The sequence below is a fragment of the Xiphophorus maculatus genome, chromosome 12 (genome assembly GCF_002775205.1).
Source record: "Xiphophorus maculatus strain JP 163 A chromosome 12, X_maculatus-5.0-male, whole genome shotgun sequence".
Lineage (NCBI taxonomy): Eukaryota > Metazoa > Chordata > Actinopteri > Cyprinodontiformes > Poeciliidae > Xiphophorus > Xiphophorus maculatus.
Window position 1 is genome coordinate 9,287,365 of NC_036454.1, and position 16,739 is coordinate 9,304,103.

The 16,739-nt window shown below is 37.6% G+C and overlaps 1 protein-coding gene across 1 annotated transcript; it reads left to right on the forward strand.

Annotated features, from left to right (window-relative positions):
* Nucleotides 1-1,116: 1,116 nt before the first annotated feature.
* LOC102238297 lies at nucleotides 1,117-15,153 on the forward strand. The gene is made up of 5 exons (XM_005801009.2): nucleotides 1,117-1,525; nucleotides 2,496-3,296; nucleotides 4,032-4,863; nucleotides 9,227-9,420; nucleotides 11,462-15,153. The coding sequence occupies exons 1-5, from the start codon at nucleotides 1,354-1,356 to the stop codon at nucleotides 14,812-14,814; spliced, it is 5,352 nt and encodes a 1,783-aa protein (XP_005801066.2). The 5' UTR covers nucleotides 1,117-1,353; the 3' UTR covers nucleotides 14,815-15,153.
* Nucleotides 15,154-16,739: the final 1,586 nt, after the last annotated feature.

Genomic DNA, 16,739 nt, shown 5'->3' on the forward strand with positions numbered 1-16,739 from the left:
CGCTAAATAAACCAGTGAAACAGTTGTGGATATTATGATGATACTTGTTTATTTTCATCCAAAAAAATTAAAAACAGAAAAAAAATATAGTTGATTCAAATAGATAAATCCAATCAATGCTAGACTGATGTGCTTTTGATCTTCTACTGGGTTCAGTCAGTTCATTCTGATAACCCCGCAAAAGTAACAATGAGAAAAGAAAAAAATAAATAAAAATAACAGCTCAACATTTTTCAAGTTTTTTTTTCTTCTGAAATTCTTCTAAACTTAATTTATCTGTTGTTTACATAACAAGAGTTATATTCCTTGCTATCTATTCATAATAAACATTATAGGGGAAAATTAGCCCAATCCCAAAACAGCTGGCCTTAAAATGTGTGCAAAGTTTTCTGCAAGACAAATGGACATCTATATACAAGAAGAGCTCCACATCCAAAAATTGCCGTCAGCACCAAAACCAGAATGATTTTGAGAATATAAAAAAACATTATTTTAACCAGTACCTATAGTACAGTTTACCTTGTAGCACCAGAGAGAATGTCAAACATCCATCTTTCTGGTAAACCCCTGGAATGATGTCCACCCATCAATTCACATCTGTTGAATTAATATCTATAGATTGATTTCAATAGATATCTGTCTTCCATAGAACGACTTTTCCATCTATTGATAAGTGCCTAAATTTCATGTTTAAGAGAGATTTTTTTAAAATATATTTTTTGCAGGTACTTTTTCAATTGATATGTTTATTAATTTTGTAGTTAATAATTTATTTTTATATGATTTAATTGCTTACATTTTATATTATTAGCTTGTGTTATCTGGGAAGGGGAGCATACAAATTATTTAATATTATTTCATAAAAACTGTCCATATATCAAACTTTAAAGCATTGAAGGAAATCACATTATTTAACCTTCAGGTTGGTGACCATGTTCAGTTGCTCTGAACGACTTACAGCAGTTTCCAGTTGCCCTGTAAAAAAAATCAACTTGAGTCCACCCATTCTATTGAAATTGCAATCATAGTTCAGTTTATATCAGCTATCTTATTTTTATGACTCAACTTTTAGCATAGCTTAGACTTTGGAATTACACATGAATTCAGTCACTTCGAGTTAAATGCGGGCAGAAAAAAAGCAAATATAGCTTTATGTTTTTGAGAAAAATCACTGAAAAAATAGTTCATAAAGCGTGGTGAAGAGAATCCGATAAACATGTGGAACTGTACTGCTGCCAAAGCCGGACCTTTAAAGTGTGACACACGACGGAAGTAAACAACAACAACAAAAAAAAACCATTCTCGTTAACGGATCACATGAAAATGTGGTGCATCTTTAATTAGACAACAACAATGTCTTCAGTTGAGTGTTTGAGGCAGTTTGTTAACGAGCGGTTGACGGCCGCGGCTCAGGAGATCTTCAGCGTGTTTGAGAAAACTATCTCCGACTACGAAGAAGAGATCAACCGTCAGCGCAGGCTGCTCACCATCGCCTGGAAACCTGAAGTTAAGTTGCACAAAACAGGTTTGTATTGAAATGCAACAGCGCATGGTTACAGCAAATGAAAGATTGCAACGTATAAATTGCGATTAATTCGCAGAGATTTCATTTCGGGGCTCATGTCGGTATGTAGTACTCCTTTGCCATTTAGTCTTCAGCTGTAGTCCTTATGTAGAATTAGGGAATGTGTAGTCTACTAACGCATGTTAGAAATCTTTGTAAAACAAAGATTGATCAACAAGCCTTGAGGAAGCAACAATGCTGGTAGCAGAAAACTTAATTTTATTACATTGCACCAAAGTGGGGGAACCATTCTTTGAGGAAGAAATGTGGTCAGGGAAAAACATCCTAAATGATGGTGTTTGACAAAGATTGGTGGAATCAAATTTCAAATTTGGTGGAAAATGAATGCACTGAATAAAAATGAATAGAATAGAAATAAATATCGTGATATATCAGAAGCTTAGAGATGTTCAGCAAATACATGCTAAGCTAAAGACATTACTGAAATATATTAGTGTGTGACAGTTTTTGGTGATTTTTTTTTTTTTTACATAAGGTCAGATAAAATGTAAAAACTGATGAGCTGTCAGTTCAATCTAACTGAGATATTTTTCAAAGAAGTATCAGCAGAAATCTAATTTCCAGACTTCTAACTCAGCAAAGTATTGATTCAGGGAGAATGAACAAATAACTGCTAGACTAAAACATGAAAAGAAAATTGTTCCTGTAAATAAACGTAGCTGAAGTCACAAAGCAATAGGCTGCACTAGATTTTTATTTAGGGGTATCAGCATAAAAATGTATGCTGTATAATTTAGATTTCTAATCTTCAACTTTTTGATAGCTCTGTGTCTTTTTTTATTATTTAAAATATGTGTTACTTTTTGTAATTTTTTGAAAGATTAATAGATTATCAAATTAGTGTTTTGGGGATAAGCATATCCTTAATTTTTTTTCCCTATCATCTGTTTTGTATTTGTTTTCTATCCAGAGCTCCCACAAGATTTCATTAACGTGGAGGACATTCCAACGGAGCTGCAGCTCAAGACAGGACAGAACAGGAAGTCTATTTCGGAAAAAGAAGATAGAGAGCAGATTCCAGAGAGCCATGAAGAAATCCTCACCTGTCCTGAGGAAGGAGAAGTTGAGCTGAAAGAGGAAGTTGAAACTCTTTTTCCAAGTATTACCTGTGATGAGGGTTACAATGTTGTCTTGTCAAATCCTGCGGATGAGGAGTCCACAGACGCGGTGTCTGTTAAAGGTGTAACAGAAGGCAATACTGATGATCAGCTTGTCTCTAGATATTCTCAAGATGTAAGCAAAGGCCAGAATGAAGGAAATCATAGTGGTTCTGTAATAACCAGACGCATGGAGACAAGACTGCAGAGGAGACATCACAGAATCAGTGAACATAGTCCCATCACGTTCAAGACTCCTATTTACACTCACAAGGGGAAAATATGCGAGTTTGTGTGTGAATACTGTGGAAAAGCGTTTCCGTATAGATCCAGGCTGATGCGGCACCAGATCATCCACACGGGCGTGAAGCCGTATTGTTGCCACACCTGTGGTAAACGATTCAACCAGACATCGATCCTGAAAGTCCACCAGCGGATTCACACGGGCGAGAGGCCGTTCTCCTGTGACATATGCGAGAAGCGCTTCAACCAGAAGTCCATACTGAACGTTCATAAGAAAATCCACTCAATCGAGAGGCCGTATTCCTGCGATTTCTGCGGCCGAAGGTTCAAGCAGAAATCAAAACTGGAATCTCATGTCATATGGCACTCAGGTAAGATTTCTTGTTCTAAAGTTTAAATGGAGACTGTAAAGTCACGTGGGATTCTTGTTTTAAATTTTTCATATTTTAAACACTTAAAAATAGTTATGGATCACCCTGCTACCTGGATCACACCCAAGATTTTTGTCTTATAAAATGCTTCCTTAGAAACATGAACTTGAGCAACTTGGATCGACTGCTCCTTTTTTTTTTTGCAAGTCATTCATAAAATTATTGTCTCTATCAGTGGACTGTAATAGATTGATTTAAATTGTTTTTGACTATAACTAATTGATAAATTGTGATCTGATGCAACATTTTTGGCTTCAATTTGAACCATTTTAAGAGTTAAGCTCAAGGATTCAGAAATGAACATCAATAAAAGAAACTATTTGTAGAGCACTTTTTGTAGAAATGTGTGTAGCAAAGTTATTTGTACGAATTAAAAGTAAACATGCATAAAAATCACAGCAATTATACAACAATTATAAGAGAATTATAAGAAATAAAATGACTAAAGATATCAAACTATTATAGAGGATAATGAGCTGAAGAACTAAGACATAAGACAGTGAAATCCTAAAACTTTAAACAGAGTGCAAAGAAATACAGGAATGAATTACAATATCCTTGGTACATTTAAAATAATGGTACAGATACAGTATAGTCAAATATATAAAGTTTGTTACCATTTTTAAATCCAACTTATATTTTAATTATCTTCATTGTTTTTGCTTTTTCTTTCAGACATACCACAGCCGGTTTTCTTTAAGGAGGAAAACTTTCTCTCCGACCAGCAGCTCTTTAACCATGACCGTCACTCTGCATTGGAGTTGGGGTTTCCAAAAGTCAAAGAGGAACAGGAAGACGTCTGCTTGGCCCAGAAGGAGCAGCTTGTGTTGAAGCAGGAGACAGACATGTTCTTGATCACTGTTCCTCATGATGAAGGTCACGATCACGGTGTGGCCCAAACACTCAACAGGACCTTGGCAGAGGAAGAGTCGATCGAGATCATATCAGATGACAAAGGTGGGAAACAACTGGAGAAGACGCATCCCAGAATCTGTAACGTCTACAATCCTATCCTGTTCAAAACTTCATGCAACTCTTTTGTCGATAGAAAGTGTGAATATAAATGCAATACGTGTGGGAAAGTGTTTCAGTTTAAGTCCAGACTGATAAGACACTTCCGAATCCACACGGGCGTGAGGCCGTACTGCTGTCACATCTGCGGCAAGAGGTTCAACCAGAAATCCATCCTGCAGGTCCATCAGCGGATCCACACGGGCGAGAGGCCTTTTTCCTGTGACATCTGCGGGAAATGCTTCAACCAGAAATCCATACTGAACGTTCACAAGAGGATCCACACGGGTGAGAGGCCGTATTCCTGCCAAGTGTGCGGCAAGAGGTTCAACCAGAAGTCAATACTGGACGGCCACGTCAGGACGCACACGGGCGAGAGGCCGTATTCCTGCAAGACATGCGGCAAAAGCTTCAAAAGTCAGTCCAGCCTGCTGGTTCACATGAAGATGCACGCGGACAAGAAGACCTACTCCTGTGAAATGTGGGAGAGACTTCAGTCTTAAACACACACAGGTCAGCAGATACAGCTTTAACAAACCTGGTGGAAGCATTTTGATATCAAGAAAATAGTAAAAAAAAAAATATATATATATATATATAGATATATATACTGTATATCTATAGATAGATAGATAGATAGATAGATAGATAGATAGATAACTTTGCATGTAGTAGAAATCTTCCATGTTTGTAGTAGAGCAGATGTTCGTTGTGAGCATGCATGTTCAGGGCCTTTGCTGTTTTGTCTCTGATTTTTATTTATATTTTTGCTTGATAATCTGTGTAGGCCTGAATCTTAAGTTCTTAAATATTGCAAAAAATGTTATGCTACCACATTATCATTGCTTGCAGTTTTCAGTCTGCTGCAAAGAAAGAATTGCTACTTCTGCGAAGTAAATACGTAACTGCTACCCTGATGATATGAAATACTGATTCTTAGTTCTAACTTAACTAACGTGTTGTATGCTCAAGACAAAAATAGACTGAGATGTGGCTGCCGTGGTTATTATTATCATAGGTAAGTGCGCTTATTGTCTTATTTGTGTGTGCATTTTATTGTGTTTAAGCTATATTTATACAGCATATATGCATATTATTCTTGTATGAAATAAGTATATTAAGGGAAGACATGGTACAACTTAACATGTCTGATTTGGGGCTGATGTCTAACCTTAAACCGGCTCTTCTTCTGTCTTTGACCTCTTAGCACCTTTTTGGAACTAATTGAACTGTAGTGAAACATTCTTATCTCTCGTTTTAGGTAAGGAGATCAACTCAAACAGACTGTTTGACTCACATCTGTTCGACCTTGTGTCAAACAGACAGTTTGAAATTCCCAAAACAATTTTAGATCACATATAGAGCTTGAACATAAATGTTAAACTCTAGCAGTAGAGTTTAACAAATTCCATGTAGTTCTTTTAAGTTAGTCACACAGAAATAGCATTTTCTTAATATTACACCTAAACACATTGTTAGTATGTGCATGGGGCCTAGTTGAAAGAGGTGGTCACAGTAACTAATAATTGGGCCACAAACTATTTAGTTAAAAAATAATTATTTCTGAATGTCATATTCTTTCTCTCTCCACTTTGTAAATGTACTCCAGGTAATGATTAGACTTTCCTAAAATTTTCTTTGACATTTTTCCATTGCAGCAGAAGCTAAGTATTTTCTTTTTTAAGACTTTGCACATCTCTACCAAAAGTGGAATTAATTACTGTTTAGGATAATCAGCTGTGATTCGTAACTATGTATTGGAATCCATCAAAGGTTTTTGAAAGTGCTACTAACAAAACAGAAATAACACCACTGAAACTTTTATTTTTGGGAGCCAGATAACACTGCCACTTTGCCCTCATACTGCATTAAAATAAGATTGGGGAAACTGCCAAAAGCACAGGTGTGGGGCTGCAGAGTAGGGCAAAGGTGTGAAATAGAATTTGGGATTAGTTTTATTCTACTGCATTTTACTTTCATTGTCACCAGTCGAACTATAAGAGCTGGCCTTTCTGCATATCTGTCTACAAATGGAGATGTGTCCTGTAACAATAAGATAAAAAATGTATCCAACGCTTTCCACATTTGATTTTTTTTCCAATAGAAGTGAACCAAGTGCTTGTCTAACAAAAGAGTAGTATATTTAGTGTAAATATCTTTCAAGATTTCTCTGCTTGTACGAGTGGATGTTTTCCTTGATCTATGTTATAATTCATTTGAAACTTTTTTTGAGCCTCTTGTTTCAAATCCTTTTTTATTTAGAAGGCACAAAATACGCAAACCGACATTATGTCTTGTTTGTGATAAGATTTTGTAGTAAAAACATGCATAAAATCATGACAATACGATGTTTTTGAGGACCTTTTTTATTGTTTTATAAGCAGAACACTTTTGTTTGTGACATTTTATTCATGAGAGAAAGGAATTGCTAATGTGGCATTAATGCAGCTTACATGAACAGTATGTCATGCAGCTTTGTATGTCTCCTATAAAGGTGCATGGACCTTGTGTCAAACAGTCGTGTGTTTGTTGAACCAATGAAGGAGGTGGGACTTTTGTAATGTGCCAAAATAAAGAGAATGTAGGACGTTTGAGGAACAAGGAAGATATTTATAGTTCAAAGGTTTCAAGGTCGAATAAAGCAAACTTACTGTGATTATCTGTGTCTAGAAAAATTGAGATTATAATTTTATGTCTGTTCAAATTCCTTTTCATATAAACTTCATGTTTTTTTCAAATGTGGAAGTCTTGATGAGTTATCTGTTTTAGTATTTGCTTACACCAACAAATGTTTATTTTAATCATTTTCTTTGCAGCTTTGGGTGCAGTTCTGCATTTGAGTGTTATTTGTGATGCATTTCTCATTCAGATCATAATTTCTAAAATGATAGCTTACTATCATTAGATGTTACTATAAACCAAGTGGACTAAAGTGTTAAAAGAGTATACCCTGGCTAGTGCCTGAATAAAACCTGAGGATGATTTGATTTTTTTCTTTTCTTTTATATCATGTACCTTCTAACTTATAATTATTAAATTTACTGATTTACTCTGAACCCTGTATTATTTCACTTAGGTACAATGTCCATCAACAATTGGCTAAAATTTGTTGCTACAGCAGTTTTACACTGATAAATTTGTTGTACAGCATTTTGGTGCAGCTCATGTTGTTTTTAAGGTTCTTTATGAATTAATTGACATTACTGCACATTACTCTGAATGCATCTTCTGGACAATGACAGATAGTGGTGGCACTACCCTGCTTTGAGACTGCAGTTTTTCAGCTACAGGAAGCTGCCAGGAATCTAAATACAGAGCGATCTGAGAAGAAACCCTGTTAACCCTGACCTAGTTAGATTTTCAAGACTGATCAAATTCAGACTTACAGCATCTTACTGTGTTTCTACAACATGGTCAGACTCCCGGGAGCTGAATAAAACATGAGGCATATACAGTAGCTCACTGTACAGTAGAGGTGCTTTTAGGATCCTGAAACATTTAGAGATTAGCCTTGCCAGAAACAATTACATTTCAAGTAATTTAATTTAAAGATAATATAGGCTGGGTTTTAAACAAATATGAATTAAACAAATACACATCAAATTTATCTGCATTTTTGTCAGTGTTGGCATCATTGGCTCAGAAAGTGTATATCATCCTCAAAAAACTTTTTTAAAAGGGAAACACACATTAGATCCAAGTTCTAGTTTGTCAAATAACTTGACTATAATAATAATGTTTCCTATATAAACCTCTATTGTGACCTCATGGTTCCCTGAGTCAAGTTTAACATATGACATATAGGCAAATTCTTCCAATCACTGGCTACTAAAATATTTTTTCACCACACAGTGAGCAGGGAGGAAAGGGAAGTGGAAAAATCCAACTCTTATTGTGAAAGAACCACAGCAAAGAGCTACAGCTTGGGGTAGCCAGGTCTCCACACCAATCATTAGACACAATTTACTTTCCAACTTATTGTTTGGGGGTGATGCCAAAACATGCCTTTCCCATTCTACCTAAAACAGTGAAATATGAAGGTTGAATTGAAGCAAAAAGAAAAACAATTTCCCAGCAGCGCAGTTAGTCCTTTTCTGTGATAGTGAACATCACTCTGACTGTCTTCTCACTGACTGAATAGAATAGATTTTTTTAGGGAACTTAAATTAGACATTGATGAATTTGGTTCAATTCATAGCTGATCTTCAGAGAGGGTGCACAAAAATAAAAATATTTACAGCATAGTGTAGGAAGATATTGACCCAATGTAACTAAAGTTTGATAAAAGGAATGAATTAAGACTTTTATTATTAAGTGTGTTACATTATGATTATCAGGTAAAAGAGTTAGGGTACAAAACATTCAAAGGAATACAATTATTGATTTTACATAAAAGGACCCCAATAGTAAGCTAAAATTATGTTTTTTTATATATATTTTCATTAAAGTTTATGGGAATAACTGAAAAAAAATCAATTATTCCCAAGGCAATAAAGAAAAAAAATATAATTATATATATATATATATTACTGAAGAGCTACTTGCGTCATTAAAATTGTTAATCAGTTAGTGCTGAGAGACACTTCAACGATTACATAGATATCAATTAAGCTGCCCCTTTAAAATAAAATAATCGTTTTCGGAGTAAAATTACAGTTAAAAAACAAACTTTTTCGGGGTGAACAAGAAAAATGAAGGCAACCATTGTATTATAACTTCCATTCCTTCACGGCAGGTGGCGCTCCGAGCTCAAACATGTTTTATTTCTGTATCACCTAAAGTCCAACGCGGAAGTAAACAGTACACTCCAACCAAGTTGGATCAACCGTTCGGGTTGCTGATTATTTTCTTATGTGAAGTGCATCCATGTCCGTTTCGACCATGTATCCAGTTCAAAGTATGCGCAAGTTTGTCTGCGATCGCCTGACTGCGGCAGCTCAGGAGATCCTGGGAGCGTTTGAGAAGAGAGTAGAGGATTATGAAGCGGAGCTCGCTCGGCAGCGCAGGATGTTGGACATGGCGTTTTCCCCAGAGTTAAAGTTACAGAGGGCAGGTTAGTCGCCGGTTTCTTAACTAACGAGAGGAACTACACTGTAAGGAATTTAGTGGACATTAACGTGATGAGTACTCGGTCTGTTTTCTTCTTCAGTTAATTTTTTTTGTGTGCTCGTTAACACCGGTTGCTCGTTAGACCCGTTTGACAGGTCTGACACGTCATGTGGATTGGTAAAAGTTTTAAGAGAAAATTCTAGCTAATTCTAAATATATTTAGTGTGGTGCCTCCTGATAAAGTAAATACATTTTGACATTAACATTAAACGACGCAATAACTAATTGCATATTAAATGCGGAAGTCGAGCGATGGGTGATGAATCGTCCTGCAATAATAACGTTGCAGAGAATTTCCTGGGCACTATATATCCCCAAACTCTGTTTTTTAATTAAACTGGAATGTTAATATTTTGTAGATATAGCGAACAAATAATCAATATTTATTTTTATGGTATTATTTTATCAATGACAATTAAATTTACCTTAGGGAATTTGTCGTGACATGCGAACAATATGTAAAGATCTGTTCGAGTCGAAAGAGGCCTAAATCAGAATGGATTAGTGGTGTTTGCATAGATTTTTTAATGGTATTTTATTTTATTTTTTTAGTTACTTTCGTATGTATACTGCCTTTCATCAGTACTCATATCCCTTGAAAGGACTTAGTACAAAGTAATAACTGTGAGATTAAAGCAATGTGGTTCTCAGTTGTGTTTTTAATTTTTTACTTTGTGAGAATCCCATCAACATTTGTAGCATCAAGCAATATTTTTAAGTGTTTATTGTGGCCTAAATATACTTTTGTCCCTCTCCCTGCACTGTATATGATAATTTCCCAGAAACATCTGGGTTTTAAATGTTAATTAAAATCTGAAAAGTGCAGCATGCATATGGATCCACCTCCTCTAAGTCGATACTTTGTACAACCACCTTTTTTTTTTTTTACCACAGTTAGAGATGCATATAGTTTTGGATATTTCTCTTGTGTCATTTTTGTCCATTGTTCTTTTTTAAAATATCTTTAACTCAGTTAGATTGGTTGGAGAACATCTGGAAAAAGCAAGTCCATTAGATTTTAGTTGGGACTTTGACTGAGCCATTCAAACTCACTAATAGTTATAAACATTTCTGGTTATATGTTGAATGCTTACGTTTCCAGGATGGTGAATGTATACCCTAATCTAAAGTTTAGCCTCTTAGAAGTTTTCTTTCAGGGTGAGACAGTATTTTAGCCAGTTTCCCTGTACCTGCTACAGAAATGAATATGAAAATACTTTATTTTTTCTCATTTCACATGGACAGTGAATCTTTTTAGACATATAGCGTAACTTTTTTCTATGTAAATTGATCTTTAAAACAATACAATTATTAAAATAAAAGCTCCCATAGTAGAAATATTTTAGTAGTGATATTTTTTCAACATGTTTTCTTTATTTTAGATTTCTGTGTATTTATCTTTTCTTGATATATGGTAACACATCATACTTTGTAATTTTATAGGTTAATTGTTAGTAATGAAAAACAACTTTGGGATTTAGACAGCAGTAAGTCAATATTACAATAAGCAATAATAATTCATTCTGAGCTTCACCCGTGACATTCTTCTTTCTTCACTGATTTCCAGTTGGTAAAATATAAACAACATAAAGGAACTATTAAGACAGATAAGGTCATAGCCTCTTTAAAAAAGCTGTATATTTATATAAAATAGTAGATGCTTTAATTTTAGAGCTGGAAACATCATGCAGCCATTATAATATTCATTTTACAAAGCGCTAGTTTGGTGTCCTATAGTTTTGGTTAGCTACGAGTACTACGGTACTAAGCATTAAGAGCTCAACGAAACAAAACATTTTCCAACACAATTTTGTAAAATGTCTTATGAAGTTTTATCTGGCCAACTGATTTTCATTCTTTGCTTGAAGGGAATTAATGTTGTTGTAATTAGCCTTCAGTATTTTACTGTATATTTTTCAAAGTATTAAACATTTATAGTTTTTCATAATTTTTATGTGTGATTTTATTTTATTTTATTTTTTTAGAGATGAAGGCTCTCCTACATCAGCAGCAGCACGGCAATAATTACGACGTGTCCAGATTTTTACCAGATACTGTGCAGATTAAAGATGAGCATGAGGAAATAAGCATCTGCCAAGAAAGATCACAGCCTTTGCAGCATCACGAACGGCAGCAGCCTTTGCAGCATCAAGAAAGACAGCTGCCTTTGCAGCATCATGAACGGCAGCAGCCTTTGCAGCATCAAGAAAGACAGCTGCCTTTGCAGCATCATGAACCGCAGCAGCCTTTGCAGCAACAAGAACAGCCGCATCCTTTACAGCATCAAGAAAGGCAGCTGCCTTTGCAGCATCAAGAACGGCCGCAGCCTTTGCAGCATCAAGAAAGACAGCTGCCTTTGCAGCATCATGAACGGCAGCAGCCTTTGCAGCAACAAGAACAGCCGCATCCGCAGCCTTTACAGCAACAAGAACAGCCGCCTTTACAGCATCAAGTAAGGCAGCTGCCTTTGCAGCATCAAGAACGGCCGCAGCCTTTGCAGCATCAAGTAAGGCCGCTGCCTTTGCAGCATCAAGAACGGCCGCAGCCTTTGCAGCATCAAGAACGGCCGCAGCCTTTGCAGCATCAAGAACGGCTGCAGGCTTTGCAGCAACAAGAACGGCCGCAGCCTTTGCAGCAACAAGAACGGCTGCAGGCTTTGCAGCAACAAGAAAGGCTGCTGCCTTTGCAGCAACAAGAACGGCAGCTGCCTTTGCAGCAACAAGAACGGCAGCTGCCTTTGCAGCAACAAGAACGGCCGCTGCCTTTGCAGCAACAAGAACGGCCGCAGCCCTTGCAGCAACAAGAACGGCCGCAGCCTTTGCAGCAACAAGAACGGCCGCAACCTTTGCAGCAACAAGAACGGCCGCAGCCTTTGCAGCAACAAGAACGGCCACAGCTTTCACAACCGCAAGAACGACCGCAGCTTTCACAACTGCAAGGAGTCCCAGTCTCCACACTGACTCCAGCTTCTTGTCCGAATACCACCAGTGGTCAGTCACAGCCATTAGGTCCTGAAAAAGAGAATGGAGCAAATACAAATCTTGCGTCTAAGAGCTTAAACAGAGTCATAGAGTCTGGATGGAAGGAGGGGACAGCGTCAGTGAGTGAGCATCATCTTTCTCAAACTTCAGGGGGAGCCGAAATCCAACATGACAATAGAGGGGCATCACCTACTGAACCTGCAGCGCCAACTTCAGCTGAGAGGAGCCCAGTATTAGCTACAAACTCGGAGGAAGCATTTGATGATGCATTTTTAGATGCAAATTATGAAGACATCTTGAATGAAATTGATGACAACACCTTTGCACTCTCCAGTATGAGTCCTGAACAGTCATTAAATATGAGCTTTGATGATTTAAATGAAACGTCAACCAGCATTACAGAACAGACACAGTTGGGGAAAGATCATGTTGGAAGCTCAGTGTTGATAGGCAGCACTGATCTAACACAAAAGTGTAATACTGAGTTCACAACACTAGCTTCAAGCAATGGGGCCACACCAACAAGGATGTGTACAGGTTACAATAACAGCTCAGCACCTGGAAGAAACTGTGAACTAGAAGCAAGTAAGATTCAAGATAAAAATCAAATTTTAACTAGAAGTGTTGAGCCAACTCAACCTGAGGTGAATCAAGGTTGGAGGCCAGAATCTTCCATCCTGATTGTGCTAACACCAGTTGATGAATATCAAAATGAGACACGAGCCACAACTGCGATGGCAGAAGATCAAGGCAAGAGAGCCTTTAGTTCTAGCAACCAAGATAAGAGCACAACATTAACCAAATCTGCTGAGCTGACACCAAGCGAGAAAATTCAAGAAGGAGTAACAGCAATGGAAAATGTTGATCAAACATCACAGAATGAAAACTGTGATATGAGTTTATCGTCAGCAAAAAGTACAGAGCAACCATCAAGCCAGGGTGGTATCAAAGAGTCTGTGACATCGACTGATAGAACAGAACACACCTCAAAGAAAAATCATAAACAAGAGAGGACGCCTTTGCATGGAAGTACACATCCGCCATCAAAAACAAAGTCAAAAGATGGGAGAACACCGACTTCAACAAGATCACTCAAGAAACCCAGACAAGAAAGCGCAAGATCAACTACAGATAAAACTCTCAGTGAAAAGACTGCCGCCAATCAATACACAGATTATAATATAAAACCTCAAGAGGAGGAAGAAACTTCCAACCTCATTTCAAATTCTGCACAAAATGATGAACATGGCGGCAACAAAGCATCTTCTACTGGAGATATTGAGATGACACAGAGTGACCACGGTCAGAAAACAGAAATAGCGCCAAGTAAAACATCAAGTGGTAGGAAAAAGGCAGCCCCACATTCTAAGTCCAAAGATAAATCAAGAAATCAAAACAACGAAGTAACTAATGTTGGAAAATCTCACAATGAAGATGCACAAAGCATGGAAGCAACATCTCCCGAGAGGATAAGAGATGGTCAGGGTTCTGAGTCGCCGCAAAAAAGGATGCATAAAGACGAAGTTTCCATATCAACTAGAAGCAAAGAAGTCAAAAAGTATGACACACGCAGCAAAGAAAGCACAACATCAAATCAAGATCCCGACCCACCTCTGTCCAATACCGATGACAGCGAATCAAGTCAAGGAGAGGAGAAGGTGGAAAACCCCTACAAGTGCGACAGATGTGGCAAAGTAATGTCCAACTTCAAGAACTACAAATTCCACATGAAGACTCACACAGTCGCAAAGACCTACAAGTGTGACACTTGTGGGAAAATGTTTAGAGAGAGCTGGGACCTGAACAAGCATTTGGTCATCCACTCTGCTGAGAAGCCTTACAAATGTGACGTCTGCGGAAACGGTTTCAACCGCCGCTACAACCTGGACCTGCACCTCCGGGTACACACGGGGGAAAAGCCGTACATTTGCAAAACGTGCGGAAAGACATTCAGCTCGTGCGTCAATATGAAGAAGCACATGAGGATTCACACGGGCGAAAAGCCCTACACGTGCAAAGAGTGTGGCAAAGAGTTTGCGGACTCTTCCGCCTTCAAAAACCACCTGCGGGTGCACACGGGGGAGAAGCCTTTCAAGTGTTCCTACTGCAAGAAGAAGTTCGCCACCAGGACGACTTTGAAGAGACATATCAGGACGCACACGGGCGAGAAGCCATACAAGTGCACTGTTTGTGGTCGAAACTTCGGCCACAGAACCGACCTGAAGGGCCACATGAGGATGCACACAGGCGAGAAGCCTTATAAATGTACTACTTGTGGAGAGGACTTCTCCACCTGGTCAAAACTTAACAAACACAAGCGGATCCACTCAGGTGAAGCACAAGACTCCACTGAATAACATGTTAAATTTATTGTAAGGTATTTAAATAGCAAGTGAGGAAACTTGAGACAAGTCACTAGATGTCAAGCGGCTATAGCTTAGTTTTGAATTAAATTTATTCAACAGTTCAGGTATAACATAAGTTTTCTGCACACTCTTGAAAAACAGTCTAAACCTTGTTTCCATCTTCCTCCTTTTCCTATTTTTATCTTTTCTTGTTCCTCTATTGTTTGTTTTTCATTTCCTTCTTATCTTTCTTCCTTAATTCCTTTATTCTATCTATGTCCTTCATCCATCCATCCATCCATCCATCCATCCATCCATCCATCCATCCATCCATCCATCCATCCATCCATCCATCCATCCATCCATCCATTCATTCATTCATTCATTCATTCATTTTCTGTTCACCCTTGTCCCTAATGGGGTCGGGAGGGTTGCCTATCTCCAGCTACGTTCCGGGCGAGAGGCGGGGTACACCCTGGACAGGTCGCCAGTCTGTCACAGGGCAACACAGAGACATACAGGACAAACAACCATGCACACACACTCACACCTAGGGAGAATTTAGAGAGACCAATTCACCTGACAGTCATGTTTTTGGACTGTGGGAGGAAGCCACTGTGTAGTTAGACTGTGTCTTTTATTGTTACTCAATGTTAGTAACAATAACATTGAGTAACAATGTTACTCTATGATACACTATCACTATCCCACAGTGATAGTGTATCACTGTGGGATAGTGAGAAACGTCATTTCGATTCCCTTGTATGTCTGGACATGTAAGAGGAATTGATAATAAAGCTGATTGATTGATTGATTGAGCCGGAGAACCCGGAGAGAACCCATGCATGCACAGGGAGAACATGCAAACTCCATGCAGAAAGACCCCGGCCGGGAATCGAACCCAGGACCTGGGTTCGATTCACAATTTTGCCTTGCAGCCTTCTTGCTGCAAGGCAACAGTGCTACCAACTGCGCCACTGTGCAGCCCTATGTCCTTCATTCTATCCTTAATTTATTTACTTCCTTCATTGTTTGAACCTTCCTTTCATGTATTGTTACTTTCCTTTGTGTGCCTCTTACCTTTCTCTCTTCCTTTCCTCCTATCTTCCTCTCTTGTTCTACTCCTTATGTTCTTCCTTTCTTACTATTTCCTATTTTTCCAGGTTTCGTATTTAAACATTTAAAGCATGCTGCCTGCCTGTAGAAAAATCTGCTGTTTGTTCATAATGAACTTTTAGAATTTTAAATTTTGAAATTAATAGAAGATATTGAGAATTCTGAGAATTTAAGTTTAGAAATTTTTACATTTTTTACATGGAAAATGTTAAGAAATCCTGTAAAAATTGCAAACATCATCAGCTATGTTTTTCCTGAAAAATGTCACAGAATTCTTTGCCGCTGAAAATGCTTTTAGCTGAAAATGACAATAAAATGGAAGAAAAAAAGATTGTAATAGGTTGTTATTATCTCAGGTGCTGGCGTAATAATGGTTGTATTTTTAAAAAAAGATGTTTCCTTTAATTTTTGCCAGCTTGCTAAGGACTTAAGAACTATTCTACCAAGGCATGGAGCATTATAATATTCTGACAGTAAAATAACATATAATGATTAAACTCTGGTACCTAGCATGAAGTCTGTTGCTTGACTGATTATCACCTTATTAATAGCGGAAATTTCCACACCATGAATATGTTTCTCATGACTTGGATGTTTGGATATATTTCCAAATATCTATATTTGTCTTTCATGTAACCGATGGGAAGTTAGCATCAGCCCTAACGCGTTCATGAAGTTGCAGAGTTGCATTACTCCATGCTCCATACAGCCTCTGGCACACTCTCTGATATGACAGAACTTGTTAATGATGTTTTTTTTCTTTTTTTTAATATCTTAATTCTTTAAACGTCGGTATACTTTGATGGAAGCGACCAGACCCA

Excerpts from the sequence above, each read along its gene's own strand:
- LOC102238297 (XM_005801009.2), top strand. The coding sequence starts at position 1,354 with ATGTCTTCAGTTGAGTGTTTGAGGCAGTTTGTTAACGAGCGGTTGACG. Across the intron at positions 1,526-2,495 it reads AGTTAAGTTGCACAAAACAG|AGCTCCCACAAGATTTCATT; the intron begins GTTTGTATTGAA and ends TTTTCTATCCAG. Across the intron at positions 4,864-9,226 it reads GAAATGTGGGAGAGACTTCA|TGCATCCATGTCCGTTTCGA; the intron begins GTCTTAAACACA and ends TCTTATGTGAAG.